At 47.5% G+C, this 27,088-nt stretch overlaps 2 protein-coding genes across 22 annotated transcripts in view; one reads left to right on the top strand and one right to left on the bottom strand.

Moving 5' to 3' along the window:
* Positions 1–24,137, bottom strand: part of RBM10 (RNA binding motif protein 10) — a 30,839-nt gene extending 6,702 nt beyond the window's left edge. Inside the window, exons 1-15 of one of the 21 annotated variants that reach the window (XM_071213281.1) lie at positions 23,498–24,097; positions 21,570–21,711; positions 11,654–11,837; positions 9,853–10,080; positions 8,100–8,169; positions 6,198–6,271; positions 4,655–4,741; positions 3,450–3,632; positions 2,419–2,479; positions 2,099–2,275; positions 1,584–1,744; positions 1,292–1,389; positions 1,111–1,198; positions 256–442; positions 6–148 (exon numbers count right to left, since the gene is read on the bottom strand). In XM_071213281.1, coding sequence (XP_071069382.1) covers positions 6–148; positions 256–442; positions 1,111–1,198; positions 1,292–1,389; positions 1,584–1,744; positions 2,099–2,275; positions 2,419–2,479; positions 3,450–3,632; positions 4,655–4,741; positions 6,198–6,271; positions 8,100–8,169; positions 9,853–10,080; positions 11,654–11,837; positions 21,570–21,586 — 1,758 coding nt within the window. In that variant the 5' untranslated portion in view covers positions 21,587–21,711; positions 23,498–24,097. Of the gene's footprint in view, positions 1–5; positions 149–255; positions 443–1,110; positions 1,199–1,291; positions 1,390–1,583; positions 1,745–2,098; positions 2,276–2,418; positions 2,480–3,449; positions 3,633–4,654; positions 4,742–6,197; positions 6,272–8,099; positions 8,170–9,852; positions 10,081–11,653; positions 11,838–21,569; positions 21,712–23,466 lie in introns of all 21 variants that reach the window. The other 20 variants (XM_071213282.1, XM_058292129.2, XM_058292131.2 and 17 more) reach the window with 20 other exon arrangements.
* A 192-nt stretch (positions 24,138–24,329) lies between these two features.
* On the top strand, positions 24,330–26,785 carry NDUFB11 (NADH:ubiquinone oxidoreductase subunit B11). Its single transcript, XM_004472121.4, has 3 exons — positions 24,330–24,536; positions 26,309–26,439; positions 26,559–26,785. The coding sequence occupies exons 1-3, from the start codon at positions 24,330–24,332 to the stop codon at positions 26,683–26,685; spliced, it is 465 nt and encodes a 154-aa protein (XP_004472178.1). The 3' UTR covers positions 26,686–26,785.
* The last annotated feature ends 303 nt before the right edge of the window (positions 26,786–27,088 follow it).

Below are 27,088 nucleotides of genomic sequence, written 5' to 3'. Positions count from 1 at the left end.
CTCACCTGGCTGTTGGCAGCAGTGCCTTGGCTGCCGCTCGCCTCGGCTGCCGACTGTTGATAGATGCTGGCGGCAGCACCAGGCTGGGCACGGGAGAAAGCCTGCAGTGACACAGAGTCTGCCCCAGGCTCTAGGGAGGCCTCTGGACCTGCAAAAAGGGAAAGGAAGGGAGAAAAATGCCTGTGAATGGTGGGGCCCAGGACCCTATGCCTGCTGGACCCCACCATGGGCTGGGGGAGAGATGCTGGGGCTCACCTGCTCCGGCTGGGTCCCCTTTGGTTCCAGTGATGCTGGGGCCCTTGGTGCCCTTGAGGTAGCCATGGGCATAGAGGGAGGACTCTGTGCCCTGGCTGCCGCCATAGCCCTCATCCTGTTGGTAGTAGCTGTAGTCGACCGGTGGCTCCTCGGGGGTGGCCCAGGCACCCTCCCCACCCTGGGAAGCCTGAGGGGCAGGTGGGAGGGGCTCATTAGAACAGGAGGGGGAGTGGGGAGCCTTCTAAAAAGCATCTGTCCCACAGGTGAGGCTAGAGCTTGTCTACCTGACAGAAAACCATGCAGCCCTCAGACAAGTGAAACGTTTGAGGGCTGCCCAGCAGCAGCAGAACAGGGCAACGGCAAATACAAGCCTGAAAAGAATGCTTCCAGGGTAGACACTGGTGTGTGTGGGTATGTGCTTGTGTGTCAAACCAAGGAAAATACCATCTTCCCAATTCTTTTGTTTTCTCTTCCCCCAAGTTTCTTTCAAACATAAGTTTTTAATTATTAAAGGAAGTGTTAACAAATCAGGGCAATTAGAAAAAGCAAACCATCAAATAGAAGAGAAAAACAGTCATGATGGTGCTGTAAATGAAACCTTGGGAGATGACTAGGAAGGGAAATGGAGTTAGGACTGGAGAGGGAATGTATGGAGAGGTCTAGAGCTGAGAGGAAGGTAGAGAAGGGTTCATAGGACCAGCATGAGCCCCCAAAGTCCATGCCAGCCACTCTAAGAGGGTTTTAGGTCCAGGGATAAGCAAGCCAGCTCTCGTTTGCAGAGAAGGTACAGGAAGATTGAGGAAACCCAGGTATCAGGCTGCTGGGGGGAGGGGAGACCGGAGGGAGTCTGAGTACCTGTGAGATGGCCCACTGGGCTGCAGCGATTGCAGTGCTGGCCACAGAGGCAGCATTGATGCGACTGCCTTCATTGGAGGCCATGTCCCTGGAGAGGATATTAGAGACTGAGAGTAAGGTGGGAGGCTCCAAACTGGGGGTCAAGCCAGGAAGGGACACGGGGTGGGGGAAGGGCCCTGACCTCTTAGAACCCTTGGCAAACTCAACGTTGATGGTCTTGCCATCGATGGTGAGCGGTGGGTGCAGGGCCTGCAGGATCTGCAGCAACTGGGCTGCTTCCTGTGGGGAAGAAAGTAGGCAGGGGCAGAAGGGTCAGGCCCGGGGAGGCCCCCGGCTCCATTGCCCCATTTCCAGGCTTGGGGCCGCGGTGGGGGGCTGGGATAAGGGTCTCTCCTCCCCATCCCAGATAGCCCTCCCAGCCACCCTGGGGGCCGGGACCCAGGCTGCCCGGCCCCCCCCTGTGCCGCCCTCACCACGATGGTGGAGAGCTGGATGAAAGCGAAGCCACGGTTCAGTTGGGTCTGCTTGTCCTTGATGACGCGTACATTGGAGGAGGACAGCACCGCATAGGGTGCCAGGGCCCCCAGGATGGAGTCCATCGTGCTATGTGGGTTCAGGTTGCGCAAAATTATGGCTGTGGGAAGGGGTCCAGCTTTAGGGGATGCCCCTGGTATTCTGTTCCAGTCCCACCCTTTGGTGGCTTCCTGCTGTCCCCTTTTCTCTGGTCTCCATGCCTCTGCACCTGCTGCTTCCTCTCACTTCTTCCTCCCGGATAAACTCTGCTTGTCAGTCCAAACCCCAGCTTACCCCCAAAGTTGGGTCAGGCAATGCTCCTCCTCCTGTTCTCCCTACATCACGTATGTCCCCCGCCTGACTAGGTGGAGGCTTCTGTGAGGACTAAGTCCTGGTCACCACCATTTCTTTGGCCTTGGAGAACCCAGCCCAGAACCCTAGAGCACAGAGGAAGAGGAAGGAACAATGGACTCACTGTCGTTGGCATTCTCCGAGCTTGGCTCTGAGCCCTGTGACAGGGCTTGGGAGGCCAGCACTCCCTGGGCCTGGTAGGGCTGCGGCAAGGGAAGCAGACCCTGGCTTAGCTCCCGTCCACCCAGTGGCAGCGTCTGCTGATCCAGCCTTGTGCCGAGGGGCAGCTTCTGCTCTGCCTCTGTCAAGGGTGGTAGAAGCCAGGTTGGTTGACAAAGGGGGAGGCTCCACAGCTGGTCACCCTCCTCCATATACCAACCCCTGAGCAACAGCCCCTCACCCTTCTCCCAACCACCATCATCTAGGGAAACAGGAGGGCCTCACCTGACTTGGGCACACCACATTTGAAGCACTTTTCACGTCGTTTGAAGTTCTGAACGCCACACTGTGAGACACAGGCCAGGCCATGAGAGAGGGTAGGGCTTTCTAGTGCACCAACCGAATATGGATCCAGAGATTCCCCCAGGGAACCCTGTGATGCCCCAGGAAGCAGTGGTAGATCTCAGGGTCAGGGGGCTGTGGGGCTTTTGCTGTCATTCTCAGTCCTGTTAATCTTCCCTTCACATGGTTTCAAATGTGTCCTCAGTGCCACCCTCAATTTGGGAACAACTCCCCCACCCCAGTTCCTCCCAGGACTGTCCCCTTCCCACAATTCCTTTAGTTATAGGTCTGTTCTTCCCAAAACTTACTCCTGTGTTCAGAAACTTTCAATGTTTCTGTCCCTACAACCTGGTAGCCTCTCTCTTTCCAGACCCCCACCCTTTATTTCCACGACTGGGTTGGACCCTGCTGCTCTTCCGGTATTAAGATAGTCCAGCCTCTGGAGACCCTTAGCTTCCACCATACTTCTATCTCAGGTCCAGTCAGGTTACTACGAAGGACTGATCCTGTGCCAGGCTCTACCCTATATGCATCGTGGTGTAATAAGCAGGGAGGCAGATGGAGCATAAAGAGGAGCAGGTCAGTCTATGTGGACTGTCTACCAACAGGGGGCTTGGGGAGGGGAACAGGCCAAGAGGAAGTGCAGCTCACTCAGTTGAGGATAGTCAGGGAGGGCTGCACAGAAGTAAGAAGGTTTGATCTAGGATGCCCAGAAGTTTTTTGTTTTTGTTTTTTCCTGGGAATCCCTTCCCAGTGCAGGGAACCACATCTTCCATAGCTGGTGTAGAAAGGCAAGGGGACAGGCAGAAGCTGAGGCTGGAGCAGGAAGATGAAGCTAGGTTATGGAGGATCTTCATGCCTAAGCTCAGAGTTATGGGGGTTTTAAGCAAAGAAGGAGGGATGCGGTCAGAGTTGGCTTTTATGGGAATGTTACAAGTGAGAGGGCAGGAGAAAGAGGCAGGAAGCCAGCATACCAGAGAGGGGTCCGCGGCGATTGTCTGGGTGAGAGGGCGTGAGGATTGGCATGAGCAGCGGAAATGGCAAGGGAGGGAAGGTGGCATTTCTGTGATGGAAGCAACAGGACCTGGTGACCAACAGGATGCAGGGGATAAAGGAGGGGAAGGAGTCGAAGATAATTCCCTGGTTTCGAGGAGCATCTGAAAATATAGGAGGGATGGGGTTCTGCTATCACTCTATCCCTACCTCTTCAGAGACAATGAACACCCACCCTCTGAGAATACTTTTTTTTAAGCACAAACAGATACCACTCCTGCTTACTAGGCAGAATCCTTCTTGGGGAGAGGGGCAGCACTTCCACAAGTTCTGTCTTCCCCTTAAGTTGCAAGAGTGACAGATGGCTGTGGGAAGTAGGGTTGTAGACTCACAAAGTTGGCTGTAAGGCTGGTGCCCAGGAACAGCCCCAAGGGGAGACCTAAGCCCACCCTTCAGAAGCATCCATAACTCCTGCAATCAAGTCATGGCTAAAGGCTTAACCATGGTTCCACCTCTCTGAGTCTCAGCATCCTCATATGTAATATGGGGACAAACGCAAAACCTACATCCTAGACCCATGAGGTCTTGGCTTTAACATGGTTTTGTCAGAGTGTCCTTCTAGGTTGGGTCACCTGATGTAGGCTCTCAGAACACCCTGTGCCTTTCTTTCATAACAAGAGTTAACACTTATACAGCGTTAACTGTGGGCCAGGAATTGTTTGATGTGCTCCCCACACATCAACACATTTTAATCTTCCCAACAACCTTTTGGGAAAGATATCATTATTAGTTCTGTTTCACAGATGGGTTAAGTGGGGGCAAAGAAAGTTTAAGTATCTTGACCAAAATCAATGCAGATCTGGAATATTTTAACCTCAGCCATTCTGGCTCCAAAGTCTACATTTTACATACCACATTATGACTTTGCTGTCACTACTTAGTCACTTATGTTAAATATTTGTTTAAAGCCTACTGGGACACCAGAGAGCCTGACTCAGTACACATTTGTGGATGGATGGATGGATGGATGGAATAGATGGATGGCAAGCAGGCAAGAACAGTAGCTACTCAAGCTGAGCCAGTCCTCAACACCCACACACCTCACAGGCCCTAGACAAAGAGAGATGTTGCCGTCAGTGTTGCTGCTGCCTCTATCCATGGCAACTGCTGCCCACCGCCCCTGTACCTTATTACACAGCCAGTCCTCATTGATCTTGGGCTTGGGGTCACTGTAGTGCATGGACACCTTCTGGCCCAGGATGTTGAGGGAGTGCTGTGGGAAAAAGCAGACCACAGTGAGGCCCAGGCAGCAGTGCCCCACGCACCGTTTCAGCACAGGAGAAGAGAGTGAGCGAGCCCTTCAGCTGGATGGATGAGGGACAGGGAACGGAGGGAGGTCGGAGAACGGACGGAGGGAAGAAGGAAGGGAAGGAGGGAGGGAAAGCGCCACAGCTCTCGGGCGCAGCTGTTTGCTGCTTTTCCGGGCACACGCACACACACATGTGAACACGCACCACCAGGCACACAGTGTTCGACTAACCGACGCTTGCCAGACAGTGGGGAAATCCCCCACTCGGCCTTGACACTGCCAGGCCACACCCAGGGCCAGCACTATACAGGCTACACTTGGGGATGAGAGGGGAAGGGGAGGGAGAGAAAGAGAGAGAGAGTGCACGCGCGCTGGTGCTGGAGAAGGGGAAAAAGAAAGAGCCATATATGAAAGACAGAAGTTCCTGCCAGGAGGCTATCTTCCCCTGGATGGCTGTGTCCCTGGCCCATCACACTAGTCTACTGACCCCACAGAGATGGCCCCAGGGATTTCCCCAGGTCACCACGTTTGCCCCTTCCTCCCCTGAAGCTTTTCTTCCATGCCCTATACCAGTGATCTTGGCTGGGGGTGGACAGCCAGAGCAGATCCTTGGGTCTCTGAAGGTCCCAAAGCTGCTGGGTTGGGATGCTGGACTGGGCTGGGCTGGGGCAGCAGGCTCCCTTCCTTCTTGGCTGTGCACAGCTCCTTGCTAAGAAGACATGGGCCTGCCTGAGGTGGTGACTCTTGTGGGTGGTGGGTGGGTAGGTAGGTGCAGTGGGAAGGGTAGGAAGGGGTGACTGAAGCCAGTCCAGGGTATGAATGAAATGTACACACCTGACTGGTGCTTTAGAACAACAGAGCAGTGTGATTCTCTTGCATGGAAATTAAAGGGCTCAATTCATACATGGGTAGAGTGCTAACAAAATGAGACTTGCTAGCTAGTGTGTCAACAGCTAAATTCCCCAATGGCTAGATTTCAAGCAGTCCCTGTGAGCAGAACAAAGTTCTGGCTCCCGCTAACCTCCAGAGCAGGGCCGTCCCCCTGGGACACACCCCACCCAGGCCCCAGGCTAGACAGGCTCCTCTCCCTGGAGAGTGGGAACCTAGGTGAAAGAACCCACTCTGGCAGATCTTTCTCTGAAGGCTCAGCCAGGAGAGGCAGAGGGGCAGAGCTGGTACCTCATAGTAGGAAGGGGCCGGTGGTGAACGTACGTTCTTGGTGGGATGCCCAGTGGGGTATCGAGAGGTGGGAAGAGGAGATAGTGAGGGTCAGGAAGGGGGGGTGGGAGAGAGACGGGACGGGGGGATGGGACACGGGGCCACAGGGCAAGGAACTGTGTCCATAAGAACCAGGCGATGGGGAGCGCTCGATTACAAAGTAGTATTTGTTTGGGGAGGGGTTCAAGTGCGGCAAAGCAACCTGATTGGCTTCCATCCATCGTGTAGCGTCCTGCAAGTGACTAAACTCGACGAAGGCGAAGCCCCGGCTCTGACCTGGAGACAGCATTCAGATACAGACGCAGTGGGTTAGTCAACAGCTTTGGACACACGGCGTTCCCGGGGGCGGGACCCGAGGGGAAAGGACCAGAGGGGCAGAGAGGGAAGGGGGAAGAAGGAGAAAGGAAGAAAGGAAGAGAGAAACGCAAACAGAGAGAGACTAAGTAGGTGGGGAGGCAAGGTAGATGGCTGGGAGAGGCAGGAAAGAGAGAAGGAGAATTGGAAGGAAAATAGTGAAAGAGAGGTCCGGGAGTGGGGTGGCGGGGAGAGATACACACACACCAACTGGGAAGAGAGACAAAGAGATGGGGTTTAGGCAGACCTGCCTGGCCAGCCTGGGGTGACAGAGACAGAGAGCAGAAGTTGGGAGGGAAAGGGTGCAAGTCAAAGTCTGTCTCCAGAGAAGGAATGAGACAGGAAGGTGGCTAGGCTGCTGGCTCCACATGAGCCAGAATAAACAACTCAAAGGCAGGGCCCAGCACAAGGCCAGGGGTAACCAGAAAGGGTCCTGTAACAGGTGTATTTAATCAAAGAAGCAAAAAGAGGAGCTGGGCTCAGCTGCTCTGTGAGGTGAGGAAGGCTCCAGGCCTCTCAGCAACTGGGAGGAGTTAAGGACACATCCTCCTCTAAGCCTCACCAGGGAGTAACCTCAGGGCCAAGGGGAAGATTACAGACATAAACGGTCCAGATCCTCCCGGAGAGATGGGCAGTGGGGGGCCAGGATTGGCCAGGAGGATCTTAGAGTAAGAATCAGTGGGTACCTGGGAGAAGGGCCCAGGGCCGTAGAGGGGGCTACAGCACCTCCTCCTTGGGAAGAGAGAGACTGAGAATCTCTGTCAGCATGTGGTTTGGCTGGAGTAAAGCAGAATGAGACCTACATGCTACTTAAGAGAGTCTCCAGGCCTGGCCAGGGTTGGCAAGAGGATTTCAGGGCTAGAAGCCTCAGGAAAGCATCTCCTCCTTTAGCAGTGCATACACAGGGAGAGCTTAGATGTGGCAGGGCTTGGGGGTGGGGGCATGCTTGGTCTCCAAAAGAATCATCATCAGGATGCACAGGAGGACAGAATGGTATATCAGAGAGAGAGAGACAGAGAGACAGATAGAGAGAGAGATGGAGGTGGGGAGAGGAGAGAGACTTAGAGATGGAGAGAGAAGCCCAGGCAGAGTGCGGCCCCACTGAGCCTACCTCGGGGAGCCTAGGCCATAGGTCCTGCAGAGATAACCCCCCCCCCCCCGCCCCAGCTACCACCCCACTAACCTCAGGCCAGCTCCACGCAGCCTGAAAGAGGGAGAGAGGGAACAGGCCAGGCCAGGAAGTCCTGGCTGCTTGGGATGCACCCCTGGACAAGCGCCTTCCCCTGCCTCCCTTCCTGGGATACATGGGTGGGACCATGGCAGACCTACTTTTTGGTCAGAGGCTGTTACCAGAAAAATGATGGGGGAGAACAAGGGGCCAGGAAGCAGGAGAAGAAAGGAGGGAAGAGAGCGTGTTTGGTGGGGGGAGGTTACCATCTCAGATACTCAGAGTACTAAAGAGGAGGTTCCCTGGAGCCTGGCCCTGGCCCTGCCCCCGGGGAGCACTCAGCTCAGTGCTGTGTCCCCACCCCTGACAGCCCCACCAGAGAGGCTGTTAGCTGGAGCTGTGAGGAGAGTGGGGAAAGGGGGAGAGAAGGAAGAGAAGGTACCCGCCCCCCAAGCTGCCCATTCCCAGCTGTGGCAGGAAGGGAGGGCAGGGAGGGTGAGGTTGAGAAGGCAGAGGCAAAAGGGAGATTCAAAGGCTGAGGCTGGCCAGTGGAAGGGGAGGACACTGGGAACAAAAGCTCACCTGATGATTTGTTCCGCATCAGCCGGACCTCCCGTGCTTGGACCCCGTGGGACTGCAGCTGGCCACGGATCTGTATAGGGAGATACAGAGTGGGGCAGGCTCAGCATAAGAGGAGATATGAGGCTGGCTGGAGGCCTCCAGGCCCTCAAGGGGTCATCAGTGATGTACTGTCGCTTCTCTCTCACTCAGGGCTTTCCCCTGAGCAACAATACTTCCATACCTGTACCTAGTGTCAGCTTTCAGCTTCAGACTTACAGAAAGTGACTCAAATGGAGAAAAGGGCATGGTGCAAGGTAAAGGCCAATAGCACAATGACCCTTGGGGGGCACAGAAAACAATATGCGAGGAAGCAGGCCAGCAAGTCGAGAATGGCAGGTGGGAATGGTCTGACAATGTGCTTGGTGGCAGCCACAAAACAAGGAAAGCTGGGGTACAATTCTTGACCTCCTCAAAGGGCTCACCCTCCTGCTTGCATCAAAAGAGACCCATGATGTAAATACCGCACTGGGAAGGAATGGAGTCTGAGTAAACCCCAGGCATGTGCCTCAGACCATGAGAGCAGCAGTAACTTAGGGCAGAAACAGAAAGGTGTTTGGGGGTTTGGGAAAGCTTCCTGGATGGAGCAGCCCAGACAAGCTGCAGCAGTAACAGATGATTTGGACCAGGGTCTCTAGGCCAGTAGGGTCTCTAGGCCAGTGGGGCCTCTTGAAGAGGACCGGGAGCTTAGGCCAGACATTATTGGGCAGGAATCTTAACACCTCTGGGCCTGTCTCTCCATCAGGTTAGACAACAGAAAGGAGGTTAACACTCCACAGGCTGTCATGAGGATGAAAAGCGAAAATAGACAGCAGAGCCTATCAGGATTCCAAACACTCAGGGAAGGCTCAGCTGCCATGGCTCAGACCCCAGTTCAGCTCTGCCACTCACTGGCTGTGAGCAAGCCACTTCACTGCTTGGGAGCTTGATTTCCTCATCTGCAGGATGGGGATACAATGGGGTTCCCTGTAGGGCTACTGTGAGGACTGAGTCAGCCCCCATCCAGTTCACTGTGTGGTAAAGCCTCAACAGATGCCAGCAATCAGCAAATACCGGACCCTGACCAGGGGCACGGGTTCCAGACTAGAAGCTCTCAATGCACAGGTGGGATTTTCTCTGCAACAAGATGGGCAGCTGGCAGATTTCAGAGGATGGATCATCAGAGAATTCAAGGGAAGGAAGGGACCAGGATCAGGGAGGCTAGTGAAGGAGCCTCTTCGGTGGCCTTCGTGGGGTTTTTATGTGGCTTGTTAGAAGTCAGTATGAGAAGGTAACAGAAGAAAAGGAATATGAGAGAAATTCGCAAAGGACCCCTTAGGGTTACAAGAGCCCAGTACAAGAGCTCTGCTACCAGTAATACCCAGCACTGGGCCTGGTACGTCCCTGGCCCTCTATCGGCATATGCAGAATGGATGGATGAGCAGTGGAATGTGCAGGAGGAACGCTCTTCTTCCTCCTGTGCCCAAGATCACCAGACACCCACCACCGCCACCCCTTGACCAAGCCAGCCTATCTAACACTCCTCCCTTCTAGACCAGATGATGGGGACTGCCCACAGAGGATGGATCAGAGCTGGGAACAGAAGCCAGGTGGGGAAAGGGGATGAAAGGTGTTGAGGTTGGGGGTGAGGGGGTAAGGGGAGAAGTTGAGGGCCCTGGAGGAGACTCAGCCTGGCCTCCTGCTCTGCCACCTGCCCAGGGCCATGGGGGGCACGTACGTCATCCTCAGTGGCTGCCTGTGGCAGCATCCTCAGCATGACGATGTTACTGGCCTTCTCCTCCTCCTCCTCCTCCTCCTCCTCCTCCTCCTCCCCTTGCTCGGTCCGATAGTCCTGGTCCCGATAGTCGCCGTCTCGGGGGAAGCCTGGCGGGCCGGTAGGGCTGTGCCTGTGCCGCCGCCGCCGCCTACGCTGAGTCTCGGAGCCCGGGGAGGCCTCGTAGGAATCCTGGCCAACAGAACGAGATGAGAGACACCAGACGGGCAGTCAGTCTGGGGCGGGCCTGGGGGCTGGCCGCTGGTTCTCTGAGGCGGACAGGCTCTGAAAGCCAGGAGTGGGCGGGCTCCGGCTAAAATCTCTGGACTGCAACCCTTTTGGGGCTGGAAATTCTCCAAGGGATGCTTTTGGGGGCTGCCTTGGGGAGGTGAGGGGTGGAGAGGTTGGTGGCGGTATTGCCAAGGGGGGAGGACTTTCTCCTGGCAGGTCATCTGACAGCTTAAACCTTTCTGGGGACAGACACTTTGAGGTTTGGCAACTAGACCCTGACATCCCTGTTACTCCCTCCTCCCTCACCAGCCAGCTAGTATGTGCCCAACTGTGCCACAAGCCACAGAAGACCACATCTCTTCTATAGTGCCCCAGCCTGGCCTGGGCCCTGCAACCCAACTGCAGGCACAAGAACAGCTTACTATCTCAGCCAGACCCAGCCAGGAGCTGGCAAAGGTACGAGGGCCACGGGTATTGCCCCTTGGTGCCTGATCCATAGGTTCTGGCCAGTCCTCCATCACCACCACTCTCCTTCAAAACAGGGTATGGCTGCTGGGTTCTTGGTTGATGCCCAACCTATGCCTGGGCTAACCAAGCCAGGCCTGGGTCCATACCCCTCTGCCCTTTAGGAGGCCTGAGAACTCAATGTCCTACTCTACTTTTCCCAATGGGTCCACCCAGGGCCCATACCCAATGTCTCTGAAGACATCTTGGCACAGCTCAACAGCTGCCACTGTGAAACAGCTGCCCTCATCCCCTGGTACATCCACAGGGGCCTTTGCACTGGAATCTCCAGAGGCCAGGAGACAGCTCATACTCTGCCCTCCCCTGGGGCTGGAGTTGCCAGGCTACCCTTCCTTCCCCCACTAGGCAGGAGAGCTGTCTGCCTGCTTGGATGAGGGCCCTAACTGCCCCCTCAAACTGGGCTTCTCCTAAGGCAAGGCAAGGCTGCTTCTTCCCCTCAGATGGGGACTCCCCGATGGTACCACACCTCATCCCTCAGGTAAGGGGTAACTACCCAACATAGAACTGGCTACCTTCTGAGCCCAAAGGAGAGGTCTGAGGTCCTCTCTTTTGCTCCGGAGCTCTTTCACTACTGGGAATGGCCATACTGGTCTCCTGGAGCTGCTCTGCTTAGTGACAGCCTGTTCTTCCAGATTCCCTCCCAAACCTAGAACGCCGGGTCCCATGTAAGAGGCTCTTCGAATGGTCCAAACTGGCTGGGAGCAGGCAGTACAGGGCTCACAGTAAACCACAGAACCAAACTGAACAACAGGGAAGAAGGGAGAGAGGTGGTGGCCAGGAGTCCTCAGAAGTATAGAGCCAAGCATGTAGAAGTCAGGGAGACCCAACTTGGGAGAGGACCCCTTGGAGAAGGGCGTGGGGACAGACCCTTTAGGTGAGGCACAGCCACCCAGCATAGTCCAAAAGCATGGGAGCTGAGAACTTTCTGCACACAGTGCTGCAGTAGGACACAGAGTTCCTTCAGGAGCCTGCCCTACCCAGGCCTGGCCTGGCCTTCCCCAGGCCTCACCTCTGCACTCTGCTCTTCAGATGAGTCATCATAATCATGCTTGCCCTCCTGGCTGCCATACTCGCGGGGATATGAACGGTAGTCCATGTCCCGGTAGTCATGGTCTCGGCTGCGGTTCTCCCCACCATCATCCTGGGAGCGGTCAGTGGCTCCATAGCGGCCAGTCCTGTCACCACGGCCACCTCTGGGGGAAGAATGGGGAGGCATTAAAGAGCAGATCTTTCTGAGGTAAGGGTGATCCCTGCCCACTCCCTCTAGGCCCTTGATTCCACTCTCCAACCAGGGATTCCTAAATCTTTACCCCACGGGGTAAAGTGAATCCCATATCTCTCTCAAATCCAATCCACTCCTCTCCCTCCACCCACCCTCTTTGGCTAACACCTGTCTTCCTTCACTGGAACATCAGTTGTGGCATCCTGGTTGGTCTCCTCACCTCTACCCAGGCTCCCCCCACCCATTTATTCTTTATATCCAAAGTGTCAGTGTTCTACAAGGCAAAGGCAATCACACCCAGCCATATCGCTCTCTTCGATGGCTCCCTATTATTCTCAAGGTAACATACCAAAATGCTCACCAGGGTCCTGTGAGGTCTGCAGGGTCCTATGGGGTGAAGTCCCTGCTGACTCCTCTCCCTCTCCACCTCATTGTGTACTGTGCCACCCTGCCCATTGCATGGTTGCCTTGCTAGCACTGGAAGCTGTTTTGTTAAAATTTCTCCTACTGCAATAACTGTAAAATAATTATCTCAAAGTCGATTTAATTTGCATTTCTTGGATGACTTAAATACTAGACTAAGAATTCCACAAAACAAGGGAACCATACCTATTTGGTTCACTACCACATTCCCCAAAGCTGAGCAACATCCTAGGTTTCCAGGAGGTGCTCAATAATTATTTTTTGGCTAAAATAATGATTAGAAATTATTTTTTAAAAAGTAGGCAATAGGGAAGTGGATGTAACTCAGTGGTTGAGCGCCTACTTCCTAGGTATGAGGTCCTGGGTTCAATCCCCAGTACCTCCTTACAAAAAAAAAAAAGCAGTCAATACATGCTCATTAAAAAAAGGAAAACATGGGCAAGCAAGAAAAAATAGACACCATGGTAGAATACTACCAGTGGGATTCCAATTCTGGTCAAGAATAACACTAAAATATCTACCGTTGACACTGTTATTTTAACATTATTCTAAAGACACTACCAAAAGCATTTAAATAATGAAGAAAAGGGATAATAAGTTGGAGAGGAGAAGGGGAATTTACCATTATTTGTAGATGGTATGAGGGTATGCCTGAAAAACTGAAGACAATCAACTGAAAAATGATTACATAGATGATAAATCAGTAAGGATGCTGGATACAAAATTAATATCAGAAATAAATACCCTACTTATATTCAGACAATGATTGTTTAGAAAACTGGAAGATGCTAAGTATATAATACACCAACTATAAGCTATGGACTATGGATAACACAACTATAAGCTATGGACTATAGATAGCAGTCATATCATGACGATGTTCTTTGATCATTTCTAACAAATATGTCACAACAATGTAAGGTGGTGGTAGTGAGGTGATATATAGGAATCCTGTATAATATGCATGATTGTTCTTTAAAAATTTGAAATAAAAAAGTCAGGAACCCCTAATTATCTACTTTTGATTAAAGGTTTGTAAGCAAATCTCAAAAAAAAAAAAAAGCTGGAGAGAAGGTGAATTTATCATTATTTGTAGAAGATATGAGGGCATGCCTGAAAAACTGGAGAGAAGCAACTGAAAAATGATTACAAAGGAAGATAAATCAGTAAGGATGCTAAATAAAAAATTAATATGGAGAAATAAATAGTCTATCTACATTCAAACAATTGTTTAGAAAACAGGAAGTTCCCAAGTAGAACTGCATTAAAAAAAAATGTTAAATACCTATACTGTACAAGACCTTATGATGATACTTCAAAAACTGTACCAGGACACATTTGAAATGGATCAAAGATTTAAATGGAAGAAATGAAACCATAAAAAGTAGAAGTAAAAACACAGGATAATTTATGCCCTTAAAATGGGGAAGGCCTATGACCCCAAATCCAGAAGCCAAATATGAAAAAAATTCTTAAATTTAACTATATAAAAATAAAATGCTTCTGCTTGGGCAAAAAACAAAAACCATCATAAGCTAAGTCAAAAGACAAACAAACCGGGAAAATTACAGGAAGGCAATGAAGAAAATTCACAGAAAAGAACATGAATGATTTGTATTTGAAAAAAATGCCGTTTCACATAATGAAAGATGAAAATTAAAACTATACTGGTAGACTGTTGTTTTTGTTCTTTAACAGTAAAGACATTTATTACACAATAAATTAGGACATAGTTGGCTTTAAATACTTTGTCTTCTGGGAAGGGGAAACAACACTTCTACTCAAGAGAAAAATCAAAGACCTAACATTTGTATAATCCACAAGTCTTTTTCCCACACCTCTTATGCCATGAATTCATAGGGACTAGGTTCCAGTAGGTCAGGTTCTCACAAAGTGTGCTTCTCTGGGTGGAGCAGGCTGGCACTTCAGCTGAACCCAGGTACCTTTCTGTTTGGCGGCCTTCTTTTTCTGATCATTTTTCTTTACATATTTCAGGAAGTTATCTTGGCTCTTAGAGTACTTAATATGCTCAATATATGCATTAATTCTCTTGGCAAGAATTTTGTCCTTACCCTGTTTGTTTACCACAATAACATAAGCATGCTGGGTAACACTGCAGACGCTTCCGGTTTTGCCATGGTAACATTTGTGGGGTATTCCTTTTTGAACAGTGCCCATTCCCTTGATGTCTACAATGTCACCTTTCTTGCAAATTCACATTTATGTGGCCAAAAGAACAACTCCATGTTTTCTAAAAGGTCTAGAAAACATATAGCGGGTACCTCCCCTCTTTCCCTTTGTGTTTGACATTTTGGTGAATTACTACAAGATGGCGGTTCCAGCCAAAAGGAATGATAAGACTGTTTTTAAAATAAACTTTTTATTTTGAAATAATTTGAGATTTACAGGGAAGTTCAAAGATAGTACAGTGAGCTCCCATATACACTTCACCCAGTTTTCCCTAATGTTAACAAGACCACAGTACATTCACAAAAACTAAGAAATTAAATGACAAATTTTTATTGATTTCACCAGTTTTTCCAGTAATGTCCTTTCTGTGTTCCAGGATCTAATCCAGGATACCACAGTGCATTTAATTAAGTCATCATGTCCTCTTATGTCTCTTCTGGCCTGTGAACATTTCTCAGTCTTCCCATGTTTATGACCTTGACAGTTCTGAGAAGTAATGTGATGTATTTTGTAGAATGTCCCTCAATTTGTATTTGCCTGATGTGTTCTTGTGATTAGGGTTATGGGCACACCATACAAGTGAGGTGCCCTTTTCATCACTTCAGGGAGTACATGATATCAACCTGACTTATCACTGGTGATATTAACCTTGACCACAGTGTTCATCAGGTTTCTCCACTGTAATGTTCCTAGTTTTCCCTTTATATTCTCTATTCTTTGGAAGTGAGTCATTTTCAATCCACACTCAAGGGGAGGGGAATTGAGCTCCACCTGCTGGAGAAGGGGAATAACTACATACAGTATTTGGAATTCTGAAATGAAGATTTGTGATGGTCCTTTTCTAACCCAACAGATTTGTAAAAGTCCAAATATTTGACAACAAACTCCTTTGGCAAGGCTGAATGAGATCAACAGGCACTCTCATACTGCCGGTGAGAGTGAAAATGGCAGAACCCCTATGGAGGGGAAGTGGCAATAGCTGGCAAAACCCAAAATTCATATACCCATTGACCCATTAATTCTAGGAATGTGATGTATAGATATCCTTGCTCATATGCATCACTGCTTATAACAGTGAAGGACAGCAAACAACTTAGAAGAGTCAGGAAAACTCTGTTTAAAGGTAGAACAATTGAAATAAAATGTTATACCAAATATCATTGAGTACGCACTTTGGATGGACTGTATGCTTTATTAATCTGTATCAACAAAATTGATTTGTTAAAAAAAGACAATGCAGTTCCCCATTAAAAAAATAAAATATGACTGGACTGATCAGAGAAATGAAGTCCATAATACTCTAAAAAACACATGGAAATTTAGTATAACCCATAGGTTGCATTTCAAATTAACAGGGAAAATGGATCAGTCAATAAATATGGTGGTGATAACTGTTTAGCCAAGTGGTCAGCAAACAACAGCCAGTGGGTCAAATCCAGTCATCTTAAATAGTTTCATTAGAACATAACCACACCCATTCATCTACATATTGCCCATAGCTGCTTTCAGTTGAGTAGTTGTAACAGAGACTGTATGGTCCACGGTAACACAATATTTACTACCTGGCCCTTTACAAAAAAATCTGTTGACCCCTAAAGAAATAAAGTTGCTTACCCACCTCACTTCTTATACCAAATAAATTACAGATGGATCAAAAACTTAAATGCTGAAACAGAAAACATAAAATTCTCAAAAAGAAAGCATAAGAAAAAAATTTATCACCTCAAGAACGGGGAAATTCTTCTAAACTAACAAACAAACAAAAAACTCCAACAACAGGGCTTTTAAAAAATTTTAAATATCTGAAGTGTAGAAAAATCATAAACAAATATGTGATAAGCAAGTATGGTAGAATGCTAATGGTAGAATCTAGTGATGGTTATGCAGTTGTTCATTATAACATTCTTTCAACTTTCCTGAATGTTTGGAATTTTTTCATAATAAAATACTGGAAAAATACCATAAATAAAGTTAAAAGACAAAGTCACAAATGGGGAAAATATTTGAAATTCTTTTTAAAGATAAAAGGCTATTTTTCTTACTATATAGAATTCCTACAAGTTAATAAAGATCAACAACCCAGGAAAAAAATGGTCAAAGGACATGAATAAACAGTTCAAAGAAAATGAAACACACCTTGATGTCAAAGAAAAGGAAATACGTATCTTTATGTCATTCACAATTAAAGAAATGCCAATTAAAATAATATAATTTCACCTAGAAGATTGACAAAATCAAATTTGATTGTACACTGTATTAGCAAACGTGTGGGGAAAAGAGGCCCTCTCTTACAACCCTCTGGGAGGGAAATTCGGCAACTGGAAATGTTGATATAAACTTTTAACAAATGCATCCTCTGACCCCGCAATTACTCTCCTAGAGAGCACTCCTATAAATACACTGCAGTAACTGTAACAAAGACAGTCCCCACAGCACTGCTAGAGAGCGCTCCATTAAAACACACTAGTAACTGTAACAAAGATATCCACCACAGCACAGCCAGAGTGTGCTCCATTAAAACACAAAAGTTAACTGTAACAAAGATAGTCACCACAGCACTACTAGAGAGCGCTCCTATAAACACACTCCAGTAACTGTTAACAAAGATATTCACACAGTACTGGTTCCAGTAGCAAAACACTAACATTGCTCTTGTGAACTTTTAGCTCCTCCCCTTTTTAAATTAAAATGTGATCATACTCTTTTATAACCTCCTTCTCTAAATGATAAATCATAAACATCTTTTCATATCATTAGATATGTTCTACAATACCATTTTAAATGGCTGTGTAAGATTCTATTATATAAATGTGTCATTTTATCAATAACCAGTTATCTACTACCAGGCATTTTTGATTTCCAAAAATGTTTCCATACATTTAGGTTGGTTTCCAAGTTTTCCTAATTGCTTGTTAGTTCATCTAGTCATTCAACAAGTAGCTTTTACTATGTGTCAGGTACTGTTCTGGGCACTGGGGATACTGCTGTGAACAAAACAAAGCCCCTGTCCTCATAAGCTCAGTTTGTAACCCAACTTGTTTCCTTATGATAAATTCCTAGACAAGAAATCACTCTCAGTGGTATGAGTATTGTTTTTTGATATGATCAGTGTCGGTTTTTAAAAAATGTTGGTTTACTGTATGTATCCTTCGCTATTTGAACTCTAGTTGGAATTCAAGAACTAAGCAGAATTGAAAGAAAAATTCAGATGAAATTCTGAACTTTCTGACATTCAGGACAATACTTCATCCAAATGGAATGAGGTATTGAACTCATATGTAAACTCGGGAAGGGAACAGATTTGGATAGTGAGGGATACTTTTAATTGGCTACAGAGTGCTTCGACTAAACACTTTCCACAGGCAGACTCCTTTTATAATACATTTCTAGGAAGCTGAAATGAATAACAATATATGAGGACCTCTGCAAAATGAGTATATTTCTGGAAAACAGAAAAATGCCAAAATTGGCAGAAGAAATAAATCAAATGGCAATAAAAAATCCAGGCCTAGGTATTTATAAAGGTGAGTTCTACTGAGCTTTCAAGGAACAGATAATTCTTATCAAAGTTGCCCCAATAAAGAGAAAAATAGCAAAAGTTGTCCAATTCATGTCATAGGGCTACCTTGATTCCAATGCCAGATAAATATTAGAAAGAAAAATTACTGGACCACTTAATTCATGAACACAGATGCAAATATTTTAAATAATCCAAGAGCTGAGCCAATCTAACGGTGCTATATATACACACACACACACAAAAAACACTTAAATTTTAATGTTTCCATCTAAAATTCATGACTTAACATTAGAAAACATAAACTGAGAAACATTTTACAAAATTGGTCTGCACTCTTTAAAAATGCCAATGTCATAAAAAACTGAAGAACTGTTCTAGGTTAAAGGAGACCAAAAATACAAATTAACTCAATGTGATGCATTATCTTGGATTAGATCCTGGATTGGGGAAAACTGCTATAAAGAACATTATTGGGACAAGAGATGTTATCTGAATATGGACTTCATACAATATAAAAGCATTGTACCAATGTTAAATTTCCTGATATCAATAATTGTACTGTAGTTGTGTAACAGAAAGTACTTGTTCTTTGTACATACACACTGAAGTGCTTACAGTTAAAGGATCATGATATCTGTGACTAACTCAAATGATTCAGAAAAAAAAGGTAAAACGTGTATTATGTATATATAAAGGGTGACAAAGCAAATATGGCAAAATATTTGCAATTAGTGATTCTGGGGAGAAGTTATAAATGTACACAAACAAACCATGATCAAGTGGAGTGTACCTCAGGAATGCCAAGGATGTGATTTAATGCAATTTATGAAATTAATGGACAAAAGAGAAAAAAGGTTGTATATGTCAACAGAAGGAAAGCTAGAGGATAAACTTGGGACTGTAGAACATATTGAACCTGGTTGTGGATGATGACTGTGGTGAACAGTACAAATATTCCCTTTCCTCCTTCTTGTTGCTAGAATACTACGTGCTAAGGATAGCCAAGCAGAGGGAGCTGCTTATCAGCCCTGGACCGACTGCTTATCTGCAGATTTCCTTTATATGAAAAAGAATAATAAACTATCTGGTTTACGCCATCATGCTTTGGGGTTTCTGTTACAACCAGCCAAACCAAACCTTAATTTGTAAGCTCAGTATCACTGGTACTATTTAACATGGTACTAAAACTACTGGCTAATGCTACAAATGAAGAAAAAAGGAGTAAGTAGTGACAGGATTGGTAGGATAGGGATAAAACTCAGTATTTACAAACATGACCAACTACTTAAAAGATCACCAGAATCAACTATTAGAAATAACAAAAGCATACAGCAGGGACAAGATAACTTACAAAAATCAACCACTTTCCTCTACTCCCGCAAACGCCAGCTTGGAATATATGATAAAATAAGATGTCAACAAAGACTACTGAAGTGTCTTGGAATATTTTAACAAAGAATATGCAAGACCTATCTTTTCATTTATTCAGATTTTTATGTCCATGAAACAAAATTTAAAACATTCACCTACAAAAAATTAATTAAAATAAATGAAAAGATTTTTAAAAATTCTCTCTGCAGGTCTTGGATGAGATGACTACTTATAAGGATAATTCTCCCCAAATTAATAATAAATAAGTTCAATGCAATATCAATAAAAATTCTTATTGCATGTTATTGAGGAACTTGAGGAACTTTTTATATAGATGAATAAAGTTCCACAAATGGCCAAATCAACTTGAAAAATAAGAGCAAAGAGGGGACTATTAAGACATTATTTAAAACCATAATAATAAAAATAGTGTGATTTTGGCCCAAGAATAGGCAAATAGACCAATGGAACAAATTAGATCACTTGAGATGGATCCATGTACATGAGTGAACTTGAAAACTTGAATTTGGGGTGTCATGAATCGATAAAGAATGGACAATTTTAGAAGCTGGTCCTGGGAAAACTGTTCACTCTCTGGAGGAAAATAAAACGGAACCTACCTTATAACATATTCAATAGTGGACTATAGATGAATTGAAGACCTCAGTGTGAAAGGTGAAGCTATAGAGTAAAAAGAATCTTTATGATCTGAGGTAGGAAAAGAGAATATTCTGAAAGCACAAATTATAAAGCAAAAAAATGATAATTTTAGCACAACAAAATTAAGAATAGGTTCCCATTCTTGGGGGAATAGTTAAATAAAATGCAGTAGGCACACCCCATGATATTCTCAGCAGCAATGAGAAGCAAAGCACATACATATGGGTAGTACAGACAGTCTTAAAAATACAGTGTTGAGTTACAAGTTCAGGAAACAGAATGAAGACTGTAGCGCTATGCCACAGTGTAAATTAAAAACAGAAACATTCAAAACATCACTAGAGGAATACATATCAAAACAAGACAGAGCAGTTGCCTAAAGAGATAGAAAATGGGGATAAAAAAAGAAAAATATATGGTAAGAGGGGGCAGGCCTTATACTACCCTATGATATAAACTTACCTTGAACTGTAAAGTATGACTAACTGAAGCCTCTACATTCAAGAATTTTTAAAAGCCAAAAGAAAGCCATTGGCTTTATTTGGTAAGGTGTGAGTCAAGTATGTCATCTAGTCAAACTGAGGTCAAGACTGAATAATACTGGATGATGACCACATCTCAATAAATACGTCTCATAAAACAAAATATTGTAAATCTACATTTTAAAAAGAGGTGGTAGTGAAAGAAACTCAACAAAAAACATTAGAAATTTTTTTTTTCTCCCTGCGTTTTAAAAAAAAAACTACTGACTCTTAATAAAAGTTTTCTGGGGAGAGTCAAGTCTCTTCTTTCCTATGTGATCTTAAAATGTCATGGCTAGATCATCTGCATCAGAATCACCTGGGCTGATCCAACAGCATGGTTGAGGGGATAGCCCAGGGTCTCTGTATTTGACCAAGTATTCCAACTCTTTCTTGCTCTTGCCAGAGTCTAAAAACAACTGTGACAAGAGAGTCCATTCCAAGACAAGTATCACACCAACTGCAGCCCATCCTATCCCTGGAGTGTCCCACTATTTGGCCTGGCCTTTCCTATTCTTGACCTGGGCATTTCCTGACTCTGAAGGCCCGACTCCTTCCTATCTCCCAAACCTAGAGAGCCTGACCCATAGGCACTTACAACCCAATATTCACTCACCAATCTGCAGTGATTGTCTTCTTAGGAAATGGAAACAAATACCTATCTGAGTCACCCAAGCTGGAAACCTGGGCATTAGTGCTGACTCCTTCCCTTCTCTTGATCCCCTCCCACCCAACCATGGTACCCATTGCACTTATTGTAGTCACCTGCGAACTGTGCAGTCTCCCTTGTGAGTCCCTTAGTAACAGAAACCTTATCTGTCTCATTCACCACTGCATTCCCAGAGCCTGGCACAAGTCCTTGCTCACGACAGCTGTCAAAGAAATGTCTGCTGAAAAAATCAGTCATCTGCTGTGATGTTTCCTCTGCATGAAAGGCCCTTCCTAGCATCTTCCTGGATCAATTCTCACTCAGGGACAAGCCTGGGCTGCTTGGTAGGGGTGGAGGTAGATAACTTACCGTCTTTCATACTCCATGTCCTGATAGGGCCTGCGGGGGCTGCTGGTGCCCCTCCTTAGTCGCTGGCTCCGTTTCACTTCCCAGCCACCCCCGCTGCTGCTGCCATGATCTGCCAGCCTGGGTGATTCCTCCTGCAGGGGCTCTGGGGAGAAGGGAGGGAAGAAAGGGGTCAAAGCAGTTGGGGCAAAGGATGTTTCCTTGAGAAACTCTGGCTTCCACACTTTCTGCTGTCCTTTAGGCCTAGGACACTGTCTTCCAACTGCTGATGCTCCTGTAGACCACAGTGGGAACACAATCCCTGCTTGGCCTGTTTCTTCCTTTCTCCACAAACACGAGGCTACAGCCCGCTCCCTGGAAACAGCAAGGCCTTCATCAGATAGGGGGGCATTTTGCAGAAAAATCTGGAATACTCCTAAGGGTCACAGACCTTGGAAATTGGAGGGTGGTGATGCCACCCACCCATCCGGTAGTCAGGGATTTGCCACTTGAGAGTTACAGACAAGTTGCCTGCCCAGGGCTGAATGACCTGCTCAAGATTAGACACGTTAGATACAGATGTAACACTTCATAACAATGGGACTCCCAGGTACCACCAAGTTCCTTCCCTGGGCCCCCAGGTTCCATTCCATCCTCCCAACAAGAAACGTAGGAGACCATGAAACATTCTTGGGGGAGGAGGGGGGTGAAGGGGCTAATTTGGCAATGAAACAGCCACTGTCTCCCTGGGCTCCTGGCCAGCTCAGCCTGGGTTTTCACATGGCATTGACTCAACCTAAAGCTCTGCTTCTCATCCTCAGTCAGGTCCCAAGGCGGCTCTCTCCCCAGAGCTTAAGCACAAGTTTTCTCAGAGGCAACAGGGGCTCTTTCAGAGCTGTTCTAAACCACTGTGCTCTTCTGATACAGCATATGGCTCAGCCAAGGGTCATGATGTATCCTGAATCTTCAGGCCCCACCCTGTGAACAACAATCTGGGAAGTCTGTCAGTAATAGCACCTGCCCAACACTAGGCAGCCACAACACCTTTCCGCTATGCACACGCACACTAATTTTCTCTTCTTCCTCAAGCCACAGAACCAGAGTTACCTCTCCCCAGATGGGTAAGAAGTAGAATCACAAGCGGAGGTCCATTTGGATGAGAGCCAGATATAAAACCCTTAGTAAGTTCTGACAAGGGAGCCAGAGTCGCACACTGGTTCCACAACAGGTTAAGAGCCCAAAGTCACAGATACCAGCTCCAAGTAATTACAGGCCAAAATCAGACAGGGACCTACAATAAATAAGACCCACAATCACACACTCAGTTCCCTTTCAATGGATGAACGTCAGAATCACAGAAACCACCCAAAGGAGGGGCAGTAAGTTACGCATACATTCTGCACACCCTCTCCCAGAGCAATAAATGAGTTAGGGCCCCGCACAGGCAGTCCTCCATGGATAAGGACCTGAGTCATTGACACATACCCTAGGGGTAAAGACCGGAGTCCTACAGACCGCTCTCCCCCCTGCCTGCGAATCCACACCAGAGAAACAAAACACCTCCCCCTTGATAGATAGCTACCAAAGTTAAACAGACAGAGCAGACAGCACACCCCTTCCCCTGTGGATAAAAACCAAAGTCGCAGACACCCGCCTCTCCACGGATAAAAGTCCAGCGTCACTGACACAGTAAGCCACAGCCGATCCACTCCCATCCATCCCTCCCTTCCCCCAATTCGCGTGCACCCATCTCGTGGCCCCAATCGCGCACGCGCCTCTGCTCTCAAAAGAAAAAAAAAAAGACACCCTCTCCAGGGCTCAGACTGTGCACGCATCCCTCGGTTCCGCGCGCGCCCCAGGCCCCCTGGCCCACAGTACACCCTTGCGCCTCTTCTATGCACTCCGTCTCCCGGCCCCTTACCTCCGCCCCCACGACCAGCATCGACGCTCACCTTCTCGGTCCGGGCTGTCAAGGGAGGGCTCCCAGACATCACCTCGGCCCGCCGCCACCGCCTCCAACTCTCCCAGCTCAGCCGGAGCTGATCAGCGTAACAACCAAGTCCGTGGCTGGAGACAGAAAGGGGAAGGAGGGGGGGAAGAGGGGAGGGGAGAAGCGCCAAGCGCGCTGCCCTCCCCAGGAAACCCACTGCCACCTACTCCCTGCCAGTTGCAAATAGCAATACAAAATGGCGACGACAAGGGAGCCGGTGCTTCGACCACCATCCACCTACTAAGGGAGCGCGCTCCGGCGGGCCTCCTCTATTGGTCGCCACCCACAGTCGGCCAGCCCTGGCCTCCTCTGATTGGCAAGCGCATGCCACCTCCCCACTCTCCGTGCGAACGCCCGCAAGTCGAGAAAAAGAGTGGCCATTGGTCAATCGGGCGAGGCCCGCTTTTTAGAAGCTTGGCTTCCTTTGAAGATGAAAGACAAACGGAAGCTCCGCCCCCTTTCCCAAAGGGCAGGAGGAATCTCGGTGCAATTGGCTGGAAACCGTATCCACCCAAATGTCACCGCTTTCTTCCCATCAAGGAAGCGAGCAGACCTGTCAATAAGAAACTTCTCAGCCTGACCGAGAGGATAAGAGATGAATTGGTCCCACCAGGACCCGACGGAGAGAGAGCGAGAGGGCCACTCGGCGCCCCGCCCTGTTTGAAAAGAATATCAGACTTGGAACCTAGTTACCGCGGCGGGGGCGGAGCGACAATTATTGCGCATGCGCCAAATGCAGCTGCGCAGAGTCGTATTTCCGTCCCCGCTCCTGAGACGCTACAGAGCAATCTGCCATGGCGGCCAGGCTGTTGGGTTTGTGCGCTCGCCGCCTTTTGGCCGCAGCTGTAACGCAGGGGCCCCCGGCGGCCCGTGTCCGTTGGGAATCCGCCTCCTCTAGGGCTGTAGTCGCTCCGTCTGCCGTGGCGGGGAAGCGGCCGCAGGAACCGACCATACACTGGCAGGAGGACCCGGATCCCGAAGATGAAAACCTCTACGAGAAGGTGAGAGGGAGGAGGAATGGAAAGTCGAAAGGGTCAATCGGGACCAGGCGGACGGGGCGCAGTAGAGGACGTTCCTAGTTGGCTGATGTTTGCGCAGCGGAAGAAATCCTCGAAGTTTTGGGAATTTTATTTAGCTTATTTTCCTCTTTTGTCCCCTGAGATCCTTGGTCTAGGGCTGGATGCGAGATTGGCATTATTTTGCAGACAGAAATCAAACCTCAAGTGGGCAGTGCCCAAAACACGTTAGAAGCAGTATAGTGTAACAACAATAACATTAGACACCTATATGGCGCTCATTCTGCCAGGCAGTGTGGTAAAAACTTCACACTCATTAGCTCATCTAATCCTTAAAACAATACTATTTCGAGATAGACATTATTATATACCGGCTTTACAGATGAGAAAACAAGCCTGGAGATGTTATGTGGCTTGCCCAAGCTAACGTTAACTGAGTACGTGGTGGAAATCAGTATTTGAACCTAGGTCTACCAGGTCTGTTGTGCTGTATTAATAGTGGAGACTCGAAGTCAGACGGTCTGGGTTTGAATCCAGGCCTTGACAGTTATTCATCTGTGTGACCTTGGACAAGTCGCTGAACCCCTTGTGTTTCAGTTTCTTTGTAAAATGGGGAAAGTGATAGGACTCCAAAAAAATACAATACTACACCTGCCTCATGAAATTAAATGAGTCAAAATGCTCAGAACAGCAGTTGGCACTTAGTAAGTACTCACTTAGCTCTAGAACAGTGGTTGTTAACAAGGGATCCGTGAGCTTGAATTGAAATTCAAAAAAACGTTCTTGTGGGGACGTGTTGGTGCAGGTGTGATATATTTATTAAATAATAACACATTATAGTGTGGACTTAGTAAGGGGACTGTGGTTTTTGACTGACTGGCAGAGGCGTCTGTGGAACAAAAAAGGTTAAGAACCCCTGCTCTAAAAGATATTATTTATTATTGCCACTTTCTGCCTTACTGGGATATTGTGAAGTTTGTGTATGTGAAAAGGCCTGGTACATAATAAGTTCCTCATCAAAATTAACTTCTGGTTTAGTGGCTTAGATATACAAGATACTTACTTATTTTGTTAGTTCTTGAATATGTGTTGTATGCCAGGCACAGTTTTGGGCCCTAGGGACACAGTAGTGTGGAAATCACACAAAGCCCTTGCTTTCATAGAGCTTATGTGATAGTGGGAAGACAGAAAATGAACATGTGAAATATTAGAAGACATCAATATAAAGTAATGTAGATAATAACAAGCTAATGTGATACAGAGGATCTGGAGGGAATGTTACTTTGGTAAATAATATAATTTCAAATAATGATAATTGTAGCTGGAAAGAAAGTAAAGCAGATTAAGGAGATGGAGAGTGACATGGAGGTTGCAGATTATTTTATTAGGTTGAATCACAGAAAATTGCCAGTATTTGGTCACTTTGACCTATAAAAATGGTGATATTTTATGGTTCAACTTAATAGATAAGGTGATTAGGGAATGCCTTCTAAAGGAAATGATGATTGAGCAAAAACCTTGAATGAGGAGGAGCCAGCCATGACTAGATATGGGGGGAAAGCATCGGGATCAGAAAGTGCAAAGGCCCTGTGGTGGGAAAGAGCTTGACATGTTCTAAAAATAGAGAGAAATGCAGTGAGGAAGAGAAGATTGGTCTGAGGTGAGATTACAGATTACAGACCAGGTTATGAAGGGCCAGCGTGAGGCTTTGTGGAGCGGCAGGAAGCTCTCATTGATACCTCCTCATCTTACTACAGAACCCAGACTCGCATGGTTATGACAAGGACCCCGTCGTGGACCTCTGGAACATGCGAACAGTTTTCTTCTTTGGCTTCTCCGTTGTCCTCGTCCTCGGCAGCACCTTTGTGGCGTACCTGCCTGACTACAGGTGCATGGGATGTCTGGGAGAGTGGGATGGGTGGGGGAGCAGAGGCACAGGTGGAGGTTGAAGGGGGATGAGTGTTGGTGAGGCTCCCTCACATATACTCCTGCTGCTGCCATCTCCAGGATGCGGGACTGGGCCCGCCGGGAAGCTGAGAGGCTTGTGAAGTACCGAGAAGCTAATGGCCTCCCCATCATGGAATCCAACTGCTTCGACCCTAGCAAAATCCAGCTGCCAGAAGATGAAGACTGACCAGTTGCTGAGTAGGGCTCAGGAAGCACCTCCCTCCCCAGCCCGCACCCGCCATTCTGTCCTCTCCTCAGAGCACCGAATTAAAGGGACTGAAAATCTGTCTTGTAGGTGTTGATTTTGTTGTGAGGGGAAGGAGGGTGTCACAAGCCTCAAAAGGGCCACCATAGTCTTTTCTATGTGTTTTGGTTATCTATTGCTATGTAATAAACCACCCTAAAATGTAGTTACTTAACAATTTATTATTCTCTCTCATGGATTTGTGGGTTGGCAGGGCTCAGCTAGGTGGTGCTTCCTTGGAGTCTCAGGTGTTTGCAGTCAGATGGTGGCTGGAGCCCTCTGAAGACTCAATTGGGCTGGATGTCCAAAACTTCTCCAGTCACATGACTGGCACGTCAGTGTTCCG

This window comes from Dasypus novemcinctus, chromosome X (genome assembly GCF_030445035.2).
Source record: "Dasypus novemcinctus isolate mDasNov1 chromosome X, mDasNov1.1.hap2, whole genome shotgun sequence".
NCBI lineage: Eukaryota > Metazoa > Chordata > Mammalia > Cingulata > Dasypodidae > Dasypus > Dasypus novemcinctus.
This window is presented reverse-complemented; position numbering and strand designations above follow the sequence as displayed.